At 55.7% G+C, this 25,231-nt stretch overlaps 2 protein-coding genes across 10 annotated transcripts in view; one reads left to right on the forward strand and one right to left on the reverse strand.

Annotated features, from left to right (window-relative positions):
* Nucleotides 1-25,231, forward strand: part of PKM (pyruvate kinase M1/2) — a 74,007-nt gene that overhangs the window by 41,649 nt on the left and 7,127 nt on the right. Inside the window, exons 1-8 of one of the 5 annotated variants that reach the window (XM_069866633.1) lie at nucleotides 12,478-12,626; nucleotides 18,039-18,208; nucleotides 18,570-18,661; nucleotides 21,498-21,629; nucleotides 21,838-22,024; nucleotides 22,830-23,100; nucleotides 23,563-23,713; nucleotides 24,168-24,320. In XM_069866633.1, coding sequence (XP_069722734.1) covers nucleotides 18,058-18,208; nucleotides 18,570-18,661; nucleotides 21,498-21,629; nucleotides 21,838-22,024; nucleotides 22,830-23,100; nucleotides 23,563-23,713; nucleotides 24,168-24,320 — 1,137 coding nt within the window. In that variant the 5' untranslated portion in view covers nucleotides 12,478-12,626; nucleotides 18,039-18,057. Of the gene's footprint in view, nucleotides 1-12,477; nucleotides 12,637-17,785; nucleotides 17,835-18,036; nucleotides 18,209-18,569; nucleotides 18,662-21,497; nucleotides 21,630-21,837; nucleotides 22,025-22,829; nucleotides 23,101-23,562; nucleotides 23,714-24,167; nucleotides 24,321-25,231 lie in introns of those variants that run through there. The other 4 variants (XM_069866634.1, XM_069866632.1, XM_069866635.1 and 1 more) reach the window with 4 other exon arrangements.
* On the reverse strand, nucleotides 2,374-11,396 carry PARP6 (poly(ADP-ribose) polymerase family member 6). Of its 5 annotated transcripts, none has more exons than XM_069866622.1 (22): nucleotides 11,293-11,396; nucleotides 10,747-10,824; nucleotides 10,541-10,635; nucleotides 8,218-8,278; nucleotides 8,025-8,115; nucleotides 7,868-7,934; nucleotides 7,472-7,621; nucleotides 7,096-7,249; nucleotides 6,644-6,697; nucleotides 6,053-6,148; nucleotides 5,874-5,966; nucleotides 5,673-5,798; nucleotides 5,505-5,570; nucleotides 5,280-5,347; nucleotides 4,989-5,037; nucleotides 4,122-4,231; nucleotides 3,960-4,032; nucleotides 3,756-3,825; nucleotides 3,330-3,409; nucleotides 3,162-3,225; nucleotides 2,880-2,964; nucleotides 2,374-2,798 (listed from the first exon to the last, which is right to left on the reverse strand). In XM_069866622.1, the coding sequence occupies exons 1-22, from the start codon at nucleotides 11,293-11,295 to the stop codon at nucleotides 2,696-2,698; spliced, it is 1,836 nt and encodes a 611-aa protein (XP_069722723.1). In that variant the 5' UTR covers nucleotides 11,296-11,396; the 3' UTR covers nucleotides 2,374-2,695. The 5 variants fall into 5 exon arrangements, 4 of the variants coding, with proteins under 4 accessions (XP_069722723.1, XP_069722722.1, XP_069722720.1 ...); XM_069866621.1 differs by having other exon boundaries at nucleotides 4,122-4,234; XM_069866619.1 differs by having other exon boundaries at nucleotides 7,069-7,249.

Here is a 25,231-nt window from a genome sequence, read left to right on the forward strand (position 1 = left end):
AAAAAAAGTAAAATGTGAGGTTTCAGCAGAAACGAAGCGAAATAAACTTATTTTGTCAAAATCGTCACCTTGGTTGGTTCTTTGGAGCAATCGCTGCCACCTCCCACCACCTCAAGCCCCCCCCAAGAAGACGACGCCAGGGACACCTCTCTGACCAGCTCGACTCTGGCCGCGCCGCAGCGTTCCTGGGAATTTGGTGAAGCCAGGAGAGAGGTGAGGGCATCTCTTTTTATTAGATTTTTTCCCAGGAATCACCATTTTTGGGAAAAATTCACCCCATCTGCAGAGGGGGCTGGGGCAGGACAGACCTGCGGTTCCCCCCACCCTTCCAAGCAAGGGGGGAGCTCGGAGCGCGGCCCCTGGGAGGTCCCCTCACGGCTGGAACGGGACATGAGTGATCGCGGTGATATGGCTCAATTTATTGTTTTATTTTATTTTTATTTATTGTTTTATTGTTGCACCCTTAGCAAGTTTGTGGACGACAATAAGCTGGGTGGAAGTGTCAATCTGCTGGAGGGTAGGGAGGCTCCAAAGGGATCTAAACAGGCTGGACCGCTGGGCTGAGACCAATGGCAGGAGGTTTAACAAGGCCAAATGCCGGGTCCTGCACTTGGGGCACAACAACCCTGGGCAGCTACAGACTAGGAGAAGTCTGGCTGGAAACTGCCTGGAGGAGAGGGACCTGGGGGTGTTGGTTGACAGCGACTGACCATGAGCCAGCAGGGGCCCAGGTGGCCAAGAAGGCCAATGGCATCTTGGCTTGGATCAGAAACGGCGTGACCAGCAGGTCCAGGGAGGTTCTTCTCCCTCTGGACTCGGCACTGGTGAGACCGCTCCTCGAATCCTGTGTTCAGTTCTGGGCCCCTCACCACAAGAAGGATGTTGAGGCTCTGGAGCGAGTCCAGAGAAGAGCAACGAAGGTGGTGAAGGGGCTGGAGAACAGGCCTTATGAGGAACGGCTGAGAGAGCTGGGGGTGTTTAGCCTGGAGAAGAGGAGGCTGAGGGGAGACCTCATTGCTCTCTGCAACTCCCTGAAAGGAGGTTGTGGAGAGGAGGGAGCTGGGCTCTTCTCCCAAGTGACAGGGGACAGGACGAGAGGGAATGGCCTCAAGCTCCACCAGGGGAGGTTTAGGCTGAACATTAGGAAAAAATTCTTCACAGAAAGGGTCATTGGGCACTGGCAGAGGCTGCCCAGGGAGGGGGTTGAGTCACCTTCCCTGGAGGGGTTTAAGGGACGGGTGGACGAGGTGCTGAGGGACATGGGTTAGTGATTGATGGGAATGGTTGGACTCGATGATCCGGTGGGTCTCTTCCAACCTGGTGATTCCATGATTCTATGATTTAAGCAGGGAGGAAAAAAAATTCCAAACTCACAAACAAGGAAACCGGAGCGGGCGGCAGGTGGGTGGTGGGGGAGCAGGCTCCCACCCGGCTTCTCCCCTGCTCGGGTTTTGGTGGCCGTGAGGACATGGAGCAGCTGGATGGGGGTGAACAGTGCTGGAGGGTGGAGGCCAGGGTCCTTCTGTCACCCCCCGAGGGCAGAGGTGACACTAAGAGTGCACTTACCGGTGCCACCAGCCTGTCAGGTCTCGGCCAGGGACTGCACCTAAACCAGGATATTTTTTTAAGTTGATTCTTAGCCTTCTTTATAAATTGAACTCAAGGCCCCTGGCAGTGAAAGGCTGCTCTGGGGTGTTCTAAATCCCCTATTCTAAATCCCTTGGGCCCTTAAGGCCCTGGCGAGGGACCCCCGTGTCCCCGGCCGGTGTCCCCATGTGGTGATGCCATCTCCAAGGGGCTGATCTTTTACTGCCACAGCCGCACATTACCAGAGCCCCAGAGAGCCCCAAGGGCAGCTCTCGTCCTCTGAGGCCTCTCCAGAGTGGTTCCCGCTGGGGACTGGGCAGCCCTCTCAGCACCAGCTCTGTATCCGTGTAGCTGTTGGGATCGGGTCGGGCTGGAATCAAGCACGCAGCTGGTGCAGCATCAATCCTTGCAGGGTCCCCTCCCCATGCTGCGTCCCCATCTCCACACACTGGTCTCATCATTGAGGTTCAATCCCTACTCCGGGATGTGGCTCCTGCTCCGCAGCTCGAGCCCTTTGCCGGGGCTGGTGGTGTGATTCCCCCCCTGCGGCCCCGTCCCTTTTCCAAAGCCCCAACCATTCCCTACAACCCTTTCCCCTCAGTCCCACATCTCCCCTGTGACCCCATTTCATCCCCACGACCCTTCCCTTCCCTGCGCTCCCACCCTTCCACCTCGATCCCATCTTTTCCCCATGTTCCCATCCCTCCCCACACCCCAGGCTGTTTTAACTACACCAACACAGATTCCTTTTCTCTTTTTTTTTTTTTCCTGTGTTTTTTTTTTAAGTTTTGTTTGTTTTTTTTTTTTGCTTCGGTTTCTCATCGTTGATAAAAACACCATCGCTGCTGCTGCCAGGAGGGGCGGCCCCCGGCCCCGCCAGCCCCCACAGCTCCTTCTCCTCGCTGCCACGGGGTCGGGGACACCAGAGGATGGGACAGGGAGGGGACCAGGGGTCGCTAAACCCGCCTGGTGCTCTTGCTGCCCGCGTACAGGGGGGAGCTACAGCTGTCGGCCCCGTCTCTGCCCTGCCAGGAGGCTCAAAACCTGCTCGTCCTTCCCCAGCCTCGCCCGGGGTCTTCGTTGGGCGCCCGGGGGTCGCTGCCCCAGCTCAGTTTGTGTAAACCTGAGTCCCGATCACACGCATGATCTCCTTCTGGATTTTGGGGTCCTGAGTATTGATATTGGCGTCTCCCACTTGGCCGTCTTCGTACCTGGAAGGGGAAGGGAGGGTGAAAGGGGGGGTGTGAGCGGGGCCTGGGGGGGCCGGGGCGGTGGGCGCAGCCTGGACTCACACAAAGAAGAAGCGTGTGCAGACGTGGTCCGAGACGGGGCAGACCCAGATGTTGCCGTGTTTCTGCAGGTCCTTGGAGGTGATGACTGCCGGGGGAAGGGGCTGTTGGACGCGGGACAGGGCGTGCCCGTCCCAGCCCACGGAGGGGACTCTCCTTTCCTCTCTCCCTCCCTCCCTTGCAGCTGGAAAAGCCAGGGGTGCCCCACAGGACACCCACCCACGGAACCAGGGATGCGGGTGCTGCCCGGCCCCCCCTCTCCATCCCCCTCACGGGTGCCCGCACCTTCGCAAAGCGCGATGCAGTTCAGGTTGCGGCTCTGAAGGAAGCGGGACTGGATGGAGCGGGTCTGCGGGGAGAGCAGCCAGTGTTACCCGACCCAGCCGGGCTCGGTGCACCCGTGGGTGCTGCATCCCCACCCTCCTCCTCCTCCTCCCACGGTGTCCCCGTCACCTGGGGGATGGTGTTCATCCGGTTGTACCTCTGCACCAGCTCGTCCTTCGAAGGCATCCGGTGCTGCCCTTTCCCCATCCCTGCCGAGAAATGAAGCACTGGCCGTCACCCCCGGGCAGGGAGCACGCCCAGGGAGAGGTGGGGACACATGCCACAGACACGGGTGGCCCCTCCGGGTGCTAGGAACCCCCTAAAAAAGCGGGTGCAGCGGCTCTCGGAGCCTAGAAAATGTTGGAGGTTTAATTCCCTGGTGCATTGGAAAGCTGCAACCTGGCTCGAATGAGGCTGGTGCGGGTGGGAAGGACGCGGGACGCTGCCCGCTCCCACACGGCTCCTCTGGCCGTCACGCCGCCGAGCATCCCTGGGCCCATGCAGGGAGTGGGATGGGAGCGCAGGCAGGACTGGGCGGCACAGGCAGCCTCTTACCTGAGTATCCAAAGGAAATACTGGAGATGGGGCTCAAATAGATGCCCTTGCCATAGGCTGCTCCATGCAGCTTGCAGGGAAACACCAGGGTGAGTGCCGCGGGGTCACCGGGCAGCGTTGGGCGCGGAGGCAGCTCAGCCCCAGCTGCCTGCCCTGCTCCCTGCCTCCCTGCCTGCTGGGGCTGCAGGGCACGGGCAGCGTTACCTGCAGTTTGGTGTAGGAAGCGTTGACCAGGCCGTTGCGGAGGATGGAGTGCCAGTTCTCAATGTGAGAGCCGCTGGAAAAAGCCAGCCCCGCGTCAGCTCCCCTCACACCCTGCCCCACGGTGCCTGCTGGGGTGGCTCCCACCACCTCCCAGTAACTCACTGGAAAGCAAAGGTGCTGCCGTAGAGTTTCTTGGCAGTGCGGAACCGGGCTTCCTTGGCCGGAGGGCTGCTGAGCAGGAGGAACTGGTGGGAGGTGTGCATGAACTTCAGCTGCTACCAGCGGAAAAGGAAGAGCAAAGGCGGTGCCAGGAGAGAGAGAGGACAGATGGACAGAGATCAGGCACGGCAGCCCGTCCCTGCACTGGGAGTCCTGAGCTTGCTAGGAGGGCCCGTGCCATCTCCTGCCTCTCATTCCCCATCCCACATCAAATATCCTTCATGCCATATCCTGTATCCTGTCTCCCATGCCTCACGGACTGCAGACTCCACCCGAAAGGCTGCTCCTGCATCCCAAACTCTCATATCACCCACCTCACATCCCTACATCTTGCATCCCACACCCTCCCTCCATCCCACACTCTACATCCCATGATCCATATCCAATAACCCACATCCCACGTTTCATGCGCTACCTCCTGCACCACATATCCTACACCCCGCCTTCCATCTCCTATGTATCACATCCCAAGCCCATATCCTATATCCCACATTCCATACCCTATATCCCCCATTCCGTATCCTATATCCCATATTCTATACCCTATATCCCACATTCCATACCCTATATCCCCCATTCCATACCCTATATTCCATATTCTATACCCTATATCCCACATTCCATACCCTATATCCCCCATTCCATACCCTATATTCCATATTCCATACCCTATATCCCACATTCCATACCCTATATCCCCCATTCCATACCCTATATTCCATATTCTATACCCTATATCCCACATTCCATACCCTATATCCCACACCCCCCATCCCACAGCCTCACCAGGAGCCTGGCCAGGCCCCTTACCCTGCTAAGAGGCAGCTTAACGATGTGGGATCTGTTGCTGGAGATTATCCTTGGGAAGAGGAAGAGGAAGGTCAGACAGGGAGGTCCCACGCTCCTCTGGGAACGGGGCCAGGCCAAGAGCCGCGCCGGAACCCACTCCAAGGCTGGTGGATGGTAGCAACCCCCGAGAAGAAAGGGGCCACGAGGGCCAGAGGGGCTTGTGCCCGGGATGCTGCCCCCACAACCCCTGTTCTCGGGAAATGTGGGGCAGGATGGATGTGGGGCTGGGGCTGGAGCCCTCTCGGCCCTTACCACTGCAGGAGGGGATGGGCTAGAGGGTCCAGCTTGTCCATCTGCTTCTTGATCTCCAGGTAGGACCCCTGGCAGAGGTAAGAGTGGGTGAAAGTGGGAACCCCCCAGCACCCACCCAGCCACAGGCTGAAGGAGATCGGAGCCAAAACACCATCCCCTGCGATGGATCTCACAGCAGGAAGTGCTTCCACAGGGCTAAAGGTGGTGGGGGCCACGCCAGCTTACCTGGGTCATCTCCCGGATGGACATCACGCTGTCCAGGGCCTTCTGCAGCCGCTCGTAGTTCTTCTTCTACAGGTGGGGCAGGAGAGAAGGGGCCATCAGAAGGGTTCTTGGAGTTCCCCCAGCCCCCTCACCCCCCAGCACGGGGGAGCATCGGCCCCTGGTACTTACCTTGGGGTTGAAGGCAAGTGTTTTGGGATCGTTAGGGTCCACCACGGAAGGATAAGGCTCGAAGATGATGCTCTTGCGAGGCGACTCCAGGGCAGCGCGGCACATGGCCACCAGCAGGTCCACCACCTTAGGGACAGCATGTGGGGTGAAGAGAGAGCACCCCGAGGGGACGGTGTGGCCACCCACTGCACGCACCCCTACCTCGGCACCAGTGGCCACCTCCTCCGCCGCACCGGACATGACGCCCAGGGTGTAGAAGGAGAAGACGCAGAGCTCCCGGGTGCACACTGCTGGCTGCAGAGGGGACAGGAGCCATAGGGAGGCATGGGGATGGTGACAAGGGGTGTCGGCCCATGCCCACTTGCTCCTGGTTCCCCAACCTTGAGCATGGAGCCGTTCTGGAAGACGTGCTGCTCATCGCACACCACGCAGTACTCATTGAGTGTTGGGATCCGCTGTTCAGCGTACTTCATGATCTGAGAGAGAGGATCATAGAATCGTAGAATTGTAGAATCATAGAATAGTTTGGGTTGGAAGGGATCTTAAAGACCATCTCATTCCAACCCCCCTGCCATGGGCAGGAACATGTCCCACTGGATCAGGTTGCTCAAGGCCGCATCCAACCTGGCCTTGAACACCTCCAGGGATGGGGCAGCCACAGCTTCTCTGGGCAACCTGGGCCAGGGCCTCCCCATTCTCATGGTGAAGAAATTCTTCCTCATGTCTAGTCTAAATCTGCCACTCTTCAGTACCCACCACCCCCAGTCAGGTCCTACCATGGCCACAGTGCTCAAGAGGGATGGGGCCAAGCAGGATACAGGGCAGTGAGGAGGATGCTCTGGACGGTGGGACGGGTTAAGTGAGATGCCACGCAGCAGGAAGGATGTTCTGGGCAGCAGGATGGAGCTCAGGAGGACATGGGACAGCAGGAAAGTTGCTCTGGGTGGTGGGACGGGGCTAAGAACGCTCACCTGGACGAGGAAGCCATACTCCAGCGTAGGGATGTTCTTGCAGTGGCCGCCGACCTGCGACGGAGCCGGAGAGGAGCCAGCTGCGTTATCCCCTTTCCCCCACGCACCCCCACCTCCAGCAGCCCCGAACACCCCATCACAGCAGGAGCTCCGACGTGCCAGCACCCTCCTGAGGATGCAGCCACACCAGGGACGCGGCACCAACAGGGGTAAAACCCCCTAGAATGCCCTGGCCAGCATCCCAGCTTACCCACCACCCCAGCTTACTAGGGAAAAGGCACAGAGGAGAAACGCCACAGGGGCTCCCCTCAACCCAAAGGGGTTCCCACCACCCCACGACAAGCGATCTGAACCCACAGCAGCTCCCAGGAATCCAGGAAAGGAAAAGAGAGGAAAGCAAAGCCCCGAGGCGGGGAGGCACCCACCAGGATGTTGAAGGGGGCGACACCTGCCTGGGTGCTGGCGGGGGGGTAGCCGAAAACCTCCACCTTAGGGTTCTTCACCGTACAGGACACAGAGCGGTTCATCAGGCGGTTGACGCGAGCCTCTGGGATGCCCAATTTTCCCTTCAGCACTGAATCTTGGATGACGGGGAAGCTGGGAGACCTGTGGGCACAGAGTCCTGGTTTAGTATCATCCCCTAGTCCACTGTCACCGGGTGCCAAATTCACCCTTTTGTTGGGAGCAATCTCCATCTCCTCAGGCTATGGTAGGGAACAACAGTGTCCAAGGGGCGAGTGGGGAAACTGAGGCACGGTGCCATGTCTCCAGCCACCCAGAGTGAGAAGACACAGGGCTGGTCCCTTGGGGACACTACCAGGATCTTACTTGGGGATGGGGGAGAAAATGCTGAGGCCAGCACGGAATTTCTTGATGGTGCCACTTGTCTTGAACCAACTGTGTCGCTTCTCCTGCTGGGTCTTCAGGAAATCGTTGCTGAGATGTTTCCATTGCTGGGATGTGAACATGCCCAGGATCCTGCCAGAGAGGTGGCGTGAGTGCCCGAGCGGGTGGGAAGCACCCACGGGTGCTTCAGAGGATAGTGGCCCATGCCACCCAGCTCCTCTTCTTCCCCACCCAAAGCTGGTGTTAAGCCCGTCATGTGCTTGTGTGGCAGATAAAAGGTGACGACATGGGGACATGTGGCACCTGGCCACTTTGGGGGCAAAACGGTGACCCTGTGGCCACCCCACCCACCACCCTTGGGAGCGTTTCAGCTCTTACTTCTTCAGCTGCAGACCCAGCCCGAAGCCCTCCTTGTTGGATGGCTGGAAAACCTCGATGGACGGTTCTGCGGGGAGAGGAGGACAAGCTGTTGGTGCCACCGCGGTGCTGTCCCGAGGGCACATGGAGACACCGTGTCCTGCCTGCCCCCACTTACCGGGGCCATCGAGGTACTGGGAGAGAGAGAAGCGCAGGCGCAGGACGATGGGCTCCGTCCGCAGCACCTTCCACGCTGTTGCCACCTCCTCCTATCAAGGAAGAGCCACGATTCAGCACCCCAAACTGGGGAGGCAAATTCAGAGACCCGTCCTTCCCAGTGCCGATACTGGCGGGGTGCCCGGGGCACTCACATCGAGGAAGCTGATGTTCACGTGGAGGTCAATGTCCACATCATCGATGGTCCCGTACTCCCTGTAAAGACACGTGGCACCGCGGAGAGACAGGGTGAGGCTGGTACAGCGCTGGAACCCCCTGCTCGGTCCCCACGGCGCAAGCTGGCTCAGGGGGCAGCAACGGGCATGCGTGGCTCCTCGTGCATCAAGTGAAGAGCGGCATGGGGAGAGCGGTGGCCAGGACGGCGCAGCCTGGTGCTCAGGGGAGGAGACAGCTGGGTGCCCCAGGAAAAGTGTGGTCAAGCACCTCAGCGATGGCACAACAGGGCGCCAGGGCCCCAGGTGTGGCACTGCTGGGTGTCCTGAGATGGCACAGCCGGGCACCCAGGGATGTCACAGCCTAGTGTCCAGGAATGCTACAGCTGGGTGCGCCGGGATGGCACGGTCACATCTCTGGATATGGACAGCCAGGTGCCCCAGTGATGCCGCAGCCAGGTGTCCCAGGAATGCCATGTCTGGGTGCCCTGAGGATGGCACAGCCCGGTGTCCCAGGAATGCCATGTCTGGGTGCCCTGGGGACAGCACAGCCAGGTGTCCCAGGAATGCCATGTCTGGGTGCCCTGGGGATGGCACAGCCAGGTGTCCCAGGAATGCCATGTCTGGGTGCCCTGGGGACAGCACAGCCCGGTGTCCCAGGAATGCCATGTCTGGGTGCCCTGGGGACAGCACAGCCAGGTGTCCCAGGAATGCCATGTCTGGGTGCCCTGGGGACAGCACAGCCAGGTGTCCCAGGAATGCCACGTCTAGGTGCCCTGGAGACGGCACAGCCAGGTGTCCCAGGAATGCCATGTCTGGGTGCCCTGGGGATGGCACAGCCAGGTGTCCCAGATGATCCGCTGGGTCTCTTCCAACCTGGTTATTCTATGATTCTATGATTCTATGAATGCCATGTCTAGGTGCCCTGGGGACGGCACAGCCAGGTGTCCCAGGAATGCCATGTCTGGGTGCCCTGGGGACGGCACAGCCAGGTGTCCCAGGAATGCCATGTCTGGGTGCCCTGGGGACAGCACAGCCAGGTGTCCCAGGAATGCCATGTCTAGGTGCCCTGGGGACGGCACAGCCAGGTGTCCCAGGAATGCCATGTCTGGGTGCCCTGGGGACAGCACAGCCAGGTGTCCCAGGAATGCCATGTCTGGGTGCCCTGGGGACGGCACAGCCAGGTGTCCCAGGAATGCCATGTCTGGGTGCCCTGGGGACAGCACAGCCAGGTGTCCCAGGAATGCCATGTCTGGGTGCCCTGGGAACGGCACAGCCAGGTGTCCCAGGAATGCCATGCCTAGGTGCCCTGGGGACAGCACAGCCAGGTGTCCCAGGAATGCCATGTCTAGGTGCCCTGGGGACGGCACAGCCAGGTGTCCCAGGAATGCCATGTCTGGGTGCCCTGGGGACGGCACAGCCAGGTGTCCCAGGAATGCCACGTCTGGGTGCCCTGGGGACGGCACAGCCAGGTGTCCCAGGAATGCCATGTCTAGGTGCCCTGGGGACAGCACAGCCAGGTGTCCCAGGAATGCCATGTCTGGGTGCCCTGGGAACGGCACAGCCAGGTGTCCCAGGAATGCCATGCCTAGGTGCCCTGGGGACAGCACAGCCAGGTGTCCCAGGAATGCCATGTCTAGGTGCCCTGGGGACGGCACAGCCAGGTGTCCCAGGAATGCCACGTCTGGGTGCCCTGGGGACGGCACAGCCAGGTGTCCCAGGAATGCCACGTCTGGGTGCCCTGGGGACGGCACAGCCAGGTGTCCCAGGAATGCCATGTCTAGGTGCCCTGGGGACAGCACAGCCAGGTGTCCCAGAAATGCCATGTCTAGGTGCCCTGGGAACAGCACAGCCAGGTGTCCCAGGAATGCCATGTCTGGGTGCCCTGGGGACAGCACAGCCCGGTGTCCCAGGAATGCCATGTCTGGGTGCCCTGGGGACAGCACAGCCAGGTGTCCCAGGAATGCCACGTCTAGGTGCCCTGGAGACGGCACAGCCAGGTGTCCCAGGAATGCCATGTCTGGGTGCCCTGGGGACGGCACAGCCAGGTGTCCCAGGAATGCCACGTCTAGGTGCCCTGGAGACGGCACAGCCAGGTGTCCCAGGAATGCCATGTCTGGGTGCCCTGGGGACAGCACAGCCAGGTGTCCCACGAATGCCATGTCTGGGTGCCCTGGGGACAGCACAGCCAGGTGCCCAGGAATGCCATGTCTGGGTGCCCTGGGGATGGCACAGCCGGGTGCCCAGAGATGCTGTGGATGGGGTCGTGGGGCTGGTGGGGCTGGCGGGCAGCGGGTGCACCCACCTGACAGCCACGGCATTCTCGCTGTAGATTTCCTTCACAGCCTCGATGTCGGCGTCCAGCTGCGGGTGACGGTACAGATCGGCGGCACAGGTCCCCTGCGGCACAGCCCCCACGGCACCATCAGAGCCACGCAGCCCCCAGCCAGGGCCGGGCACAGGCTGGCAGTCCCCGAGCCCACCCTTGGCCCCACGGGCCTCGGCACTGACCTGGACGCCATAGAGAAACTCCTCAGACTCATTGTCCCCGTCAGAGTCATCGTCCGTCCAGTACTGGCCCTTGAGGTCCTGGGGGGCAGAGGGTTGGGGTGCTGTGGGTTAGGGGAGGGGGAGCAGAGAGTTGGGGGGCACCAGGGATGGGAGGAGAGGGTTGGAGGGAGCAGGTTATGGAGAAGAAAGCTGGGGGGGCAGGGGGAGAATGTCAGGGGTGGCTTGAAGCGGGGTAGGTTGGGAGGAAGAGATCAGGGGCAGCGAAGTAGGAGGAGCAGGCAGGGGAGAGCAGGTTGGGGGAACAGTTTGGGAGCAGCAGCGTGAGGGGATGGGGGAGAAAGCCCGGGGGAGCAGGACAGGGGCCAGCGACACGGGGAGAGGAACGGGGGGTGCGGGGGGCGAGGAGAGCAGGGGGTGGGGGAATGGGATGGGTCAGGGGGGCGGGGTGGGGGAGGCTGAGGGGAGCGGGATGGGGACGGAGGGAAGGGAGAGGGATCAGAGGGAGAGAGCTGGGGGGCAGAGGGGTGGGGGCAGCGGGCCCCTCACCATGTCAGCGGCGGCCGCGCGGGCGGGCCAGCGCCGCCATGCTGCCGGGCGGGCGGCGCCGCGTGACGTCACGGACCGCGCCGCCGTCACCAGGCAACGCCGTGACGTCACCCGCCGGCCCTGCACGGGGGGGGGGGGGGGTGGGCCGTCCCGGTATGGAGCTCCCAGTGTCCCCACGGGCTCACTATGGAGCGGGTGTCAACGTAGTCTCAGTACGGAGCACCCAGCCCGGGCTCCCAGTGTCCCCATGGCCCCAGTATGGATCACCCAGCCTGGGCTCCCAATGTCCCCATGGTCCCAGTATGAAGCTCATGTCCCCATGTTCCCAGCATGGAGCACCCAGCCTGGGCTCCCAGTGCCTCCGTGGTCCTAGTATGGAGCATCCAACCTAGACTCCCTGTGTCCCCATGGTCCCAGTATGGAGCTCACGTCCCCGTGGTCCCAGTATGGAGCACCCAGCCTGGGTTCCCGGTGTCCCTATGGTCCCAGTATGGAGCTCATGTCCCCGTGGTCCCAGTATGGAGCACCCAGCCTGGGCTCCCAGTGTCCCCATGGTCCCAGTATGGAGCTCATGTCCCCGTGGTCCCAGTATGGAGCACCCAGCCTGGGCTCCCAGTGTCCCCATGGTCCCAGTATGGATCACCCAGCCTGGGCTCCCAGTGTCCCCGTGGTCCCAGTATGGATCACCCAGCCTGGGCTCCCAGTGTCCCCATGGTCCCAGTATGGATCACCCAGCCTGGGCTCCCAGTGTCCCCATGGTCCCAGTATGGAACAGGCACCCCAATGGTCCCAGTATGGAGCGCCCAGCCTGGGCTCCCAGTGTCTCCGTGGTCCCAGTATGGAGCTCCCAGCCTGGGCTCCCCGTGTCCCCATGGTCCCAGTATGAAGCTCATGTTCCCATGGTCCCAGTAGGGGTCACCCAGCCCGGACTCCCCGTCTCCCCATGGTCCCAGTACGGAGCATGTGTCCCCACGGTCCCAGTAGGGGTCACCCAGCCCGAGCTCCCCGTGTCCCCACGCCCCAACCCGGGTCGCCAGCAGGGCCTCCCCGCGGCCCCCGAGGCCGGACCCTTCGCCCCCTTCAGGCGCCGCCGCCCTCATTGGCCGCCCGGCCGCGCGCACGAGGTGCCGCAGCACCTTTTTCTCTTTCCCCCCCCACGCTTTTGTCCGTCCGCCGGAGAAAGGAGTCCCGGCGCCCTGCCCCCTTCCGGACCCGCGGGGCGGGCGGCGGAGGGATCCGCGCGGGGGGGAAGGGGCGGTGCTGCGGCCGGGATCACCTTGCCGGCGCGGGGCGGCGGCGCGCAGAGCGGCTTTGGCTCTCGGCGGGGTCGGATCGTGACGGCAGGTAACGGCGGGTGACGGCACCGCCCGCCCCGGCCCGCGCCCGCTCAGGTTGGGGCTTCCCCGGGGCGGCTGCCGAGGCCGCGGTGCCCCCGGGGAAGGTGTCGGGCGGCGGTGCGAGCCCGGGGCGGCCCCGCGCGGAGCGTGTGTTCCCGTAACGGGGAGGGGTCCGGTCTGTGAGATGGGGGAGCCCGGTGTGGGAGGCGAGGAACCGGGAAAAGAGGGGGAATCAATCCGGTCCTGGAGGCGAGGGACCGGGAAAAGAGGGGGAATAATCCGGTCCTGGAGGCGAGGGACCTGGAAAAGGGGGTATAATGCAGTCCTGGGGGCGAGGGATCGTGAAAAGAGGAGGAATAATCCGGTCCTGGAGGCGAGGGACCGGGAAAAGGGAATAATCTAGTTCTGGGGGCGAGGGACCGGGGGAGGAGCGGGTACCGGAGGGCCCAGGCCCGCAGGGGTGCGGGGAGGCCGGCCGGGCCCCTGGGGCGCTCGGCAGGGATGCTGCCTCCTCTCGGCTCCCCCTTCTTGGGAAGGAAAGGCCCCTCCTGCCTCAGTTTTCGCCTGCCTGAGCACGTCCCATTGATTTGGACATTCCTTGAACCGTGGAAGCCTTTGAGACGTGCTTAGAGGCATGAATAGCGCTTTTGTCGGCGGACAATGCGGCCTCCCGGGTGTCCTCTCAGGCTAATAAAAGCAGACGGGGAATCTCTAAGAACCCGTTTTGTTCTGATAACGCGGCTCGTTATCGCTGGGGCCCAGGTTAAGAGAAATCACCGTTTTCCGGAGGTTTTTGTGATGGTCGTGCCTCAACTTTCTGACTCCTCCCTGCTCGGGTGAAGGGCTGCTGCTCATCCTGATTTGCCTTGGCTTGAAGGTTGGATGACAAAGAGGTTTTTTTTGTCACCCAGATGCCTCCTGGGAAGCTCAAGGGCTCCTTGTGCAACGAGCAGCGCCTCATGAAAAAAAAAAATCCAGTCTGAAGCACTTTTTTTTTTTTTTAAATGCTCGCCGGCCCATTTATAAAGCAGAATTTAGGCTCATAATGAGGCTAAATCTGCTGGGTCGTGCTGGTGCCGGCTGGTTCTCGAGCCGTGCCCAGGTTAGGACAGGCCTTTTCTCTCGGAGCAGGAAGCTCTGGGGGAGCCACGTGCTCCAACCGGGGCTCTTGCTGAAAAACCCTTCCGAGAAACTTTTACTTTCGGTGCATCATGAGCCAGCAGAGGCTGCGGCGCTGCCTGTGAGCTGGTTGCACCCGCAGCCTGTGTTTTACTGCCTGTCTGCTTCTCCATCTGCTCAAAGTCACGCATTTTACAGACCCTGAACCTTATTGTTGTTGGCCGGAGCGCTCCGGCGCCGGTTCGGTTTCCACGTGCTGAGCTGATACTTGAATTTTAACACACGCAGAACGTTTCCAGGCTGGCCAGACCACGTGCTGGTCCTTTTACCGCTGTCCCCTGGGGAAGGTGGCGCGGGGCCGCTGCAGCAGGCGGGGATGGATGGATGGCACGTAGGGAATGGGGCTGCAGTACCTTGTCCCTGCCGCCGCGTCTCCACCCGGGGGCTGGGATGCAGTGGAGGGATGTATAGTTCCACCTAGTTCTATATAAATGCAACAGCCCCCCAGCTTCCTTTTATGGTGCTAAAAAAGATGTTCACATCTTCCTTGAGCGCGTCTAGGTTTGATTTTCACCGGCGTGGGGTGAAGCTCCTTTACCTGTGTCAGTGCTGCACGAAATACGCTGGAGATGATCTTTCTCCTCACCAAGCGTCTCATCGCCTCTACCCACTTCATTTTTTTCGTTAAGCCTCCCGCTGCGTGTCTGTGCCCTCTAGGGAGGGCAGGCTGGGCTAAGTCCCCCGTGGAGCTGGCAGCTAATCCTGTCTTCTCACAGAGGAGGTGACCCAGCACCATGTGGGCTGTCCTCATCCTCCTGCCCCCCGTAACTCATTTGCTGGAAAGCTGGAGAGGTATCTTTGTTGCGGAGCTGCAGCTCCTCGCTGCCGGGCAGAGCGAGCGCTAGCCCAGAGCAGGTGGGGTCTGAGTCCTGTCCAGTGTTGGAGAAAAGAAGTGGCATTTTGGGGTGGCCATCTTGTACTTGCATAACAGCGCGATGCCACCTCCCGCAGCAGCTGCTCTGGGAACGTGTTGCCCTCCCTTTTGGGAAGAGGGGTGGACAGGCTGGGTTAGGAGATGGCTTTGCTGCAGAACTAGATTTTTTCCTGTTGAGTGCTTTTAGCTTCTGGAATGAACAAAGCTGATGTTTTTCTAGGCTCTTTTTGGGAATCTGAATGCCTGCCCGGTTTCATAACCCTTCTCAAATGCAAGTGCTAACTCAAACCATTTCTGCCTCTGGCCAGGGACGGCTGGGCGTGAGCAGCCTTCTTCTGCGGAGTCGGTGAGGTTGTGTAAGTGAGACTGACCCATGCAGCGGTAATGAAACCAGAACCGTCACCCGCTGCAAGCCTCCCCACTGCTTTCCTGCAAGTCTTACAAGAAATAAAACATCTTTGGTGTGGAGGCGGTTAACGCTGATCCTGCCTGGGGACAGTCTCTTTAAGGTCTCCTGACTTCAGTTTCCACTTCCCTCTGTCGCTGATAAGAGCAAAGGCTTGGCCCGGGGTGGGGATTGCTGCTGCCTCTCCTTTCTCCCTCCCCAAGGGCAGATCTGGATTGGATTTGGGCTTTCTCTGAGCTGTGACCACAGGATGAGCTGGCTGCATTAGTCACCTCACTACTGCAGAACCGGTGTCCTGACCTCAAACGGCTCTTTCTAGAATATTCAAGAACCAGGGAGGTACCAGACATCTCCAGGATGTCTGAAGCACAGGCAGCCCAAGTAATTAACTTGGGAATTTATTCATTATGCTTTGAGGAAGGAACTGGGATTTATTCAGTGCTTGAAACATTCAGGCTTTGTAGGGTTATGCTCCCTACCCCCTTCCTCACTCAGCCCAGACTGAGTGCTCCGTGTCTTCGGGCGTTCTTGAGGTCCTTGCTCCTCTGTGAGATTTAAAAAAAACCAAAACAAGTCTGGAGTAGAGGGAAGTGCCAGACATTCCTGTTGGATTTATCAGACTGGTCTTGTCAGTAGAATTCAGTCGGTGCTTTGTAAATACATGGTAGTGAGGGCCAGGAGGAAGTATAAAAAAGCGAAGCTGTTGGTAGTAGGGCACGTTGCTGTGGGCAGATGGGTATTTGGGATACTTTTTGGCTGCTGCGTTTCTGCTTTCACCCCTGGACAAGGTCACAGTGACTCTGGTTAATTTTTCTGAACTCGGTGAACTGCTGGAACATCTTCTGAAGGGGATTCTGACTCTGAGCTTTGCTTTCATTTCTCTGTATATATTTATAAAGACTTTAGAGGGGTTTAAAATTGTATTTGTAAATGATCTGGGGAGGTGGGGATTTCAATGAGATAGGGAGAGCTCACCTGCTTGTTTTTAAAACCTTCCAAGTCATGCTATAGATGCAGTTTCTGTCTCGGGATTCCATTGTTTTGTGTTCCTCTTTTTCCCAGAAGCTACTCGGACCTGCTCACCCGTGCTTATGTGGAGGTGGTTTCCCAGCAGAGGCTTGGGGTTTTTGGCACCCAGAGAAGCTAGTGCTGCTCCGCAGGTGTTGGAGGATGCAGCAGCAAGTGTTAGAGGGCTAAAACACAATGTTTCGGGGCTGACCAGAGGGTTTTCCTACAATAATGGGACTCTGTCGGGCTTTTTATGTGGGCAGACCTTCTTGTTCTGACTCTGGTGAATCAGCAGCTTCTGGCAGGGCTGAGGGAAAGGAGGCTTTGCCAGGACAAATTATGGTTTTCACTGGCCTGACTCTTTTCTGCCGCATGGGAGCGAGGCAGTGGTGAGTCAGGGCTGCCTGCAAGAGGATCTGCACGATCTGCACGTACAGCAGAAGCAGCCGAGGGGAGGAGCAAGTGGAGCCTCTGCGGCAGCAGGGAAGCACATGGCAGGCTGGCAGGAGATCCCTGCCTTCACCTTTAGAGGCATGGCTTCATTCTGGTCTGGCTTTGACAAAGCTTTCAGGTTGATTAGTGCCCCTGGCCCAAAGCTGAATACACTGAGCTTAACACCATTTTATGATTTATTGGGTTTTTTTTCTTGTCTGCTTGTGGCAGGCCAAACAAAACCCGTTCTGTCCCTGCCTTTGGCTGTGTTTCTACGAGCACCAGGCTAAAGATGTATCTTTAGAGGTGAAGGCAGCTTATGCTGGAAGAGCAGCCTGCATTGAATATCCTGCGTGCCCAGGTTTCAAGTCAAACTGCTGTTTGAAGTCAAAGCTAGTGCTCTGCCCATGCCAGTAGCTACAGCCTTACATCACTCTCTTACCAGATGCTTTTTGAACACTGGCAGTCTAGCCTGGGCAGGTCGAGGAGGACAAACAGCTTTTAGCCACCACTGCTATTTGAGAACAAAGTTACAGTACAGCATGTTGTGGGCAATTAGAAATGCCCAACAGCACCAGCACTGTTGGGAAATGAGTGTCCTCCCATCCCAGTGGACAGTTAAGCTTGCGGTTCAGCATCCTCTTTGGATTGTGGGCTGTTCCTGCTGTTGTGGGGATGCTCTAGTCCTGTAGAGGCAAGCAGCCTGAATTCAGGGAGGGTTTTTTTTTCATCCAAACGCTGGAAAAATAACAGTCTAAACCTTGTGGTGGTTTTCTGCTGCCCCAAGTGAGAGGGAATGCAGGGTATGGGGCACACCTGCAGTATCTTTGGTATGAAAATGAACCTTAAGGATATTAAAGAAACCTTGGGTATTTCACAGGTGCTTTGCCAGGGTGTTGTGTTTAATCAACTCAAGTCTACTTGCCTTGTGTGGGCTTAAAGAATGGGTTTGAAGGTGCTGAGGGGCATGGTTTAGTGTTTGATAGGAATGGTTGGACTCGGTGATCTGGTGTGTCTCTTCCAACCTGATGATTCTATGAAGCTTAGACCGACTTTGTGTTTCTTGGCAGAAGATTTGTCTACTTAAGAGTGTTTCTGCAGTCACGCTAGTGCTAAGCAGCCCCACTCCCCAGCTGCGATGGGAAATGCAGTCAGGCCTGTAAAAGAAATGACTGGAAAGCTGGGAGGGAGGAGGCAGAATCTCTGCCTGCGCACTCAAGTGCTTGAATTTTGTTGCGTTGTGTAGCTCCAGGGGAAGACTGGCAATGAAGAGAAGCTATGAAGGGAACATCTGCATAGAAGGCAGGTGAGCTTTGGGTGGCATATGCGGGGAATGACGTGGAAATTAGAAGTGTCTTACCTGTGTCTAAGACTCAAGTAGGCACATAAGTTTGACCCGGTAGCAGCTTTCTTGTTACCTCCATATCCATAACACAGGTGTGTTGGTGTCTCCGCTTGATGGGCAAGTTTGCTTGATTCCTAAACCTGGTGCCACTTTCTTCTCTTGTAGACACAGGATTCCAGCAACAATGTCGAAGCACCACGATGCAGGGACCGCTTTCATCCAGACCCAGCAGCTGCATGCTGCCATGGCAGACACCTTCCTGGAACACATGTGCCGTTTGGACATCGATTCGGAGCCAACCATTGCCAGAAACACCGGCATCATCTGCACCATTGGTACGTATTCCTAGATAGGAGAGAATTGCAGCTGTGAACCCTGTTTTGGTGAAACTTGTTAGGGAAATTGTGGGAAGGCTTCAGCTTTCATACCTTGCCAGGGCTGAACTCGTGTGTTGAAAGAGCATGACTTTCCCATGTCTGCCTAGCCTGTGGTATTGCTTGAATCAGAGCTGCTTAGGTTCTGCTGTGCTCCTCCAGGCAAGTTAAAACAAACCCTGCTGATGTAGAGATGAGCTTCTCGGTGCTGAGCCAGCCTGCATATATTATGCCTTTTTTCTTCCACATGAAAGAGCCTGGCATCTGTGGGTTATCTTAATTATTTTTACGAAGTTAATATCAAACTGTTTTCTTCTCCTAGGCCCAGCCTCCCGCTCGGTGGAGAAGCTGAAGGAAATGATTAAATCTGGAATGAATGTTGCCCGCCTGAATTTCTCTCACGGCACCCACGAGGTGAGGGTGGGGTCTGGGCCGATGCAGCCCTGGTGGGCTGTGTGCGTGTGTCTGCTGGCCCTTTCTCTGGCGAAGGAGGGAAATCCAGCCTAGTCCAGACCAGCCTTTAGTGTGGGAAGCTGAAACTCGGCTCTGCTTCTGGGGAAAATGCGCTGGCTGTACATGCTGAGCCTGTGTAATTGCTGATAACATTGAGGTGTGCTTTCTGACCCATTTCGAAAGCAATTATGGTTGGTTCCGCACCATTCTCTGTACCAGGAGGTCAGGTAACTGATATTTGACACTTGTGTGTCAACCACTTACTGTGAAACCCTTGCATCTTGCTGCTCACTGTACAAAACTGCCACTTCTCAGTTCACAGTGGGAGCAGAGAGCGTCTGTTCTGCTGTGCACCTCGGCAGGAGTGCCAGCTACCAGGTGCTCATCTCGCTTCCTGTTTTATCACTGGGGATTTTGCAAGCAAGTGATCAATGAGTAACCTTGTCTCAAAGGAAAGCTGTTAGTGATTTGAAGTAATTACTGTGAATGACTAAAAGAATTGAACTTCTGGATTTGCTCAGCTAGCCCTCCGCTCTGGTTGTGCTCCTGGCAGTCAGGAGCCTGGCACTGCTCTCTACTTGGGAGGTGGTGCAGTGAGCTTCTAAGAATAAAGTCAAAAGAAATCAACACTGGTGGCAAACAAGCCTTCATTGATATAAATAGATAAGGTCCTCGGTGATACTGGAGGAGCTGAGGATCCCATTCCAGGTTGCCTAGAATGCCACCTTATGCCTTTCCTCCTGAGTTTTTTTACCCTGGCTGCCCTTCAGCTTACAAAATGTCAGACAGTAGCCAGTAGCAGCTGTAGGTGGCTTTACTTACTGAACCATGAGCCTCGTGGTGTGTAAAAGCTTGCTCTCTCACCCCCGTGGCCTTTAAAGGCCACAGGGCACTGTCAAAGCTGAAAGGTCTGATACTTAGCTGTGGAGAACCGTCGGACCTTGACTAAACGTCCTGGAGTAGCGTCGGTGCATAGGCTGCAGTCAGCAAAATCTGCCTGAAGAAAAAGCACCGTGGAATAACTCTGCCTCTCAGTAGTTGAATACTGCAGCTGAGTGGCTGGTCGTGGAGTAGGGCTGAAACTGGGAATTCTCACACTGTTACTGCCCAGCGGAGCTGTTGCTGTGGTTTATGTATTTGTTAGCTGAGGCTGAGGCCAGGGACTGTGACTTTCTGCTTTGGGAGAGCTCTCATTGCACATTTTGTATGGGTGAGGTCAGACTGCAGCAGAGTCTGGCCTTGCTGTCAGCTCCTGTTGAGTTTGACTCCTGAGTCCCCTCCTGACTCCTGCAAAACACATGAATGCCATGGTTCTTGTGTTCGCCCCAAAGCATGTAACAGGGCTTTGACTTTACCAGAGGTGCTTTAACACCTAGCTGCTACCCTTTTACATAGAAAAAAGAATAGCTTCCACCAGCTCTGTCTGCATTCCTGTTCTGCATATGTAACTCTTCCGGATGTCAGACTCCCTAGGAGGCAGTTAGTCGTTGCTATCAAACTAAAAAGGAAAAGTCACAGGTGACTGGGACCAGATAAACATAATTGCACTGCTCAGGTGTATTTTCTGTGCTGCGTGGAAGGGCTGCGGCTGCCTCAGTTTCCGCTTGCACGCTCTGTCAGTAACCTACATTTTTCCTGCTCTCAGGAGTTAGCAGTTGGGGTGTATCTCTGGCTGAGGGCGTACACATGAACTTCAGCACAGCTTTTTCTCACCTTGCCTTCCTGGTGCTGGATTATTGTCCCCGATAGTGAAGTCAGTGTGCAGGGCTTGCATTATCAAGGCAGACAAGTGGCGTGGGGGAACTGGGTTTTTCCAGATGAGTCAGGTCAAATGCCATTTGTCTGTGGCACAGAGAGGGGAAAGAGTATTTCTTATCTACAAAAGTCTGTCACGCATTACACAAGCTGCAATCAAGGTTATCTCTTAAAAGTTGTTTAAGCAAGTAAAGTAAACTGATCTGCTGGTGATCTGAAGCTCATTTGAGGTAGCTGGGATGGGGCTTTCCCTGTAGAACTGTCTGTCCTGGAACTGGCAGCGTTGGTGAAATGCTCTTGCACAAGTGAAAGTTTAGAAGCTGGGTGTGTGGTGTGATTGCTTTGGCTTCCAAAATAAAATGTAAATATTTAAAGGATTTGCTAAAAGGCCATTATCCATTTACCTTCAGAGGAAATTTAAGCCAAAGAGTTGTAAAAGTGCTTATCCATCTGCTTGCTTTGTGGGACTGATAAGAGGCATCAGGGCTGGAAGTCTTGAGCTGCAGTCAGGAGAAGGGAAGTCAGTGGAGAAGTGTGACAGTTGCTTAACCATGACCGTTCCTGGCATTCAGGAGACTTTCCATGCACTTAATTGTCCTGCTGCCAGTGCTGTCCATGTTCTTCCATGTTCTACCATGTTGAATATGCAGGTGTTCAGCAAAGCTTTGGGAAACATTCTTCCTAAAGGCCTGTTGGTCACTGGGCCATCTTCAGATGGCAAGCGTACGTCCTGATGGAAAACCACTTCAGCCAAGTGCCTGGGCTGTCTGCTTGAGTTGTTCTTCTTGGATTAGTACTGGGGGACAGCAAAAGCACAGCCACGTAACTGCTGGACTCTGCTTTGTGTGGGGAAGGCCTTCGTATCATCATACTCTGCTTTTCTGGAAGCTTAGTCTAAATTAAATTATAGAGCTAGAACTGAAACTGAACGTAATGTGAGAGCAGAGTTTTCAGCTTGGGCAGTGTTTGGAGTGCATAGTGATCTTTTCTGTAAGCAGTGGAGTAGAATTGACTTGAATGTTTCCATGTTTTTCCTTGCCAGTACCATGAGGGCACAATCAAGAACGTACGAGAAGCCACGGAGAGCTTTGCCTCTGATCCTATCACCTACAGACCTGTGGCTATTGCACTGGATACCAAGGGACCTGAAATCCGAACTGGACTCATTAAGGGAGTAAGTTGCCCTTTTTTTTTCCCCCCCTCCCACTTTTTCCAGCGTGTGAGACTGCATATTGTGTTGTGCCTGTGGCCTCATTTCCAAACAGAAAATGTCTCAAGGTAACAAGCTGACCACCAAAGATTGGGACAAGCTGCTGCAGGCAGGGAGGTGCTTGTCTGCTGGTTTTTACTGGTTTTGCTAAAACGCATGTCTTGACACGCAGAGTGGCACAGCAGAAGTGGAGCTCAAGAAAGGCGCGCCGCTCAAAGTGACCCTGGATGATGCCTTCATGGAGAACTGCGATGAGAATGTTCTGTGGGTGGACTACAAGAATCTCATCAAGGTTATAGAAGTTGGCAGCAAAATCTATGTGGATGATGGTCTTATTTCCTTGCTGGTTAAGGAGAAAGGTGAGTAACGATGATTCCAGTTATGCCTGTTTTTTACTCAGTGCTTTCCCTGCACTGTTTTCTAGCTTGCAGTTTATTAAAGAAAGATGTACATGGTTCTTAATGTTGTGAAGCTGAGCAAAACTTTCTCTACTTCAACTGTAGCAAATTTCTGAAACCTAACTGTAACTGGATTTCACTAGATGGTCATGTAAAACCCTTCTTTGAAGGTGAATGTGTGGTACAACATAGCAGTGCTCATGGTCAGAGCCTTTTTAGCTAATTCATGCTTTAGCCAGGCTAACTCATGCTTTTAATGCAGGATTTAACTAGTTTTACAGCATAAACCTTGTGGTTTGTGATTAGAGACAGAACTAGGTTTAACTGGTAATGTAAAGACAAGGTTAGTTCCACAGTACTTCCTTTATAGTGCTGCCTAAACTGCTCCAGCCTCAAGGCATTGCCTCTAATCCAGAGCTGTGGGGAGATTGAGGTGAGACTTTTGGGGTGCTCAGGTTGGTATTCCAGGGCTCTCATGCAGAAATGCTCCCTGGTAGATTTGAGGGAGGCAATCCCCAACTCCTGCACAGAACAAATGGCATCTTCTCCAGGAACAGAGTACAATTGTTTTTAAACTGGTCTCTTGTATTCCCACGGGTAAGTTGCAAGCTTGAGTATTAGATGAGTCGCTGAAGAGAGTGGTGATGCGCGTTTATCATGTGCAGTTGCTGTTGGCGCTGCCGTTATCGGGTAGGGAGGTGGTGTGGGAGCTGGCAGCAGGGAGCTTGCTGGTAAACACTTGACTGTGGGAACACATCTGTTTCAGGCAAGGACTATGTCATGACGGAGATTGAGAATGGCGGCATGCTTGGCAGCAAGAAGGGAGTGAACCTGCCTGGCGCTGCTGTTGACCTGCCTGCGGTCTCTGAGAAGGACATTCAGGACCTCAAATTTGGTGTGGAGCAAAATGTGGATATGGTGTTTGCTTCCTTCATCCGCAAAGCTGCAGATGTCCACGCTGTCAGGAAGGTGCTAGGGGAAAAGGGAAAGAACATCAAGATCATCAGCAAGATCGAGAACCATGAGGGTGTGCGCAGGTGAGCTTTGTGCATGTGACACTTGAGATTTATCGCCCTGTATCAATGGAAGAACACATGCCCTGAGCCCCTGGGGACAGTATCACAGTTACCCGGCATCCCTGAAGAATCTTTGTAGTGAGTGTGAGTTCCGGCTTACCAAACGTGCCATTCTGAATGCAAATTAGTGAGCAAATGAACGGGAATCACCAAATCTGTGACAAACCTTCAGAGTGAAATTTCTCGGATCAATTCGTGCTTTCTTGGTCTGCTTTCATTAGCTTTAGAAGGTTTTGTCTAGCTCTTTATACATTGTGACTTGATCTTGTTATTCTTCCTGCTACATTGGCTTTACCGGATACCAGAGTGGCATGTGGAAAGGCCGTGTGCTGGCAGTGTAGCTGCGTATCGTGCTCCAGAGCAACGTTTGCTTTCAGAGGTGCCTGTAAAATAAACAAATTAACAAACTTCTCTTGCTGTTAGGTTTGATGAGATCATGGAGGCCAGCGATGGCATTATGGTGGCCCGTGGTGACCTGGGAATTGAGATCCCTGCTGAAAAAGTCTTCCTTGCTCAGAAGATGATGATTGGACGCTGCAACAGGGCTGGGAAACCCATCATCTGTGCCACTCAGGTATTGGAAATGAAACACTAGCTTCTGGCTGCCAGGGTCAGGCAGAGGGTGAATGTCAGTAGCTGTCAGGGCTTGATGGTGTTTGCTAGAGAATGAGATGCCAAATGCACACAGGTGTTGCTCATAGCTGAATAGGCGCTTCCCTAAAGATGTTTGGGATCTTCCACAGTAAGGTTATGGGGCTGCTGTGTGATGGCTGAGGGCTTTAGTCCTCAAAGCCTCGTGCAGCGTGAGCTTCTTGGGCTGGCAAAACAAATTCTGGGAAGAAATCACTTATTGTTTGGCCTTGGTATCTTGTAGTGACACATCTGCGCCTAACAGGAGAACTCTTCTCCCAGAGTCCTTAGGCTGCATCCTGTCTTCTGCCCTGCGCATAAAGTATGTTGAAGCGCACTGGTGGAAAAAGCATCTGGCTTCCTCTGCAGTGTCTTGATTTCTTTGGCTTTTTTTGCAGATGCTGGAAAGCATGATCAAGAAGCCTCGCCCGACTCGCGCTGAGGGCAGCGATGTTGCCAACGCTGTCCTGGATGGAGCAGACTGCATCATGCTCTCTGGAGAGACGGCCAAGGGCGACTACCCCCTCGAGGCTGTGCGCATGCAGCACGCTGTGAGTACTGTCTTTGCTCCGGTGGGGAGCCAGTCTCAGAGGTGACAGTAGCAGTGCTCTGTCACCCTGCATCTTCCAGCTGAGCTGGGCGCCTGCAGATCTAAATGAGTCTGGTGGCAGGTACAGTACCCAGCAGTCCAAAGTAGGGATTTCTCTGTTCATGCTCCCACTGGGGGTGTTTATTTACCTGGAGTGTCTTGAGGACCCGAAACCTCACTTTGTGTGCTCCAAGGTATTGTCAGGCAGAGCTGAGAACTGCTCTGCAGTGCTCAGAAATCTGAAACTTCACATTTCTCACGCTAATTTTTGTTTAGGCCAGGATAAAGGTGTTTTTGCTGTCACCTTGGTGTGAGTTTCTCCAAATACTCTTATTTGTTTTGGCATATTATATGCCTTAAACTTCTCCAAGGTCACGGAGCTGCCAAGCAGTTTATCTGTAGATAATGAAATGTTTTGACTGCTGCATGGGGAGTAGAGGGAGGCTTGTGGGTCTGATTTACAGTGTTATTGCATTGCATTCAGCACCTGGTGTGCTTGGTGTTGGGGGTGTTTGTTGCACGAGTACTGACAGAGCCATATTTTTACATGCCTGAACTGCCAGAAACCTTTGCTCTGCTTCGAGTTCACCCAGCTCGCATTTCATCTGATAAAAAGCCTGATGTCAAGTATCTGCAAGTGTTGCTTCTCCCCAGTTACCAGTGCTGTGAATTCACAGCAGTAATAACTCTCACCAGTTTTATTTGCAATTCAGGTTACATTGATCAATCAGCTCAGCTAGTGTTTGTTTGCAGTGCCTTGTGTAAATATCTCTTACCTTTATGTGGTCAACATGGAGTGGTGTTTTTTGCATGTGGCAAATGTGAAATGTGACTTGATTACTAGGCAGAACATTGCACCTGAAAGATTCTTCC

Source organism: Phaenicophaeus curvirostris, chromosome 12, assembly GCF_032191515.1.
Source record: "Phaenicophaeus curvirostris isolate KB17595 chromosome 12, BPBGC_Pcur_1.0, whole genome shotgun sequence".
In the NCBI taxonomy this organism is placed as follows: Eukaryota; Metazoa; Chordata; class Aves; order Cuculiformes; family Cuculidae; genus Phaenicophaeus; species Phaenicophaeus curvirostris.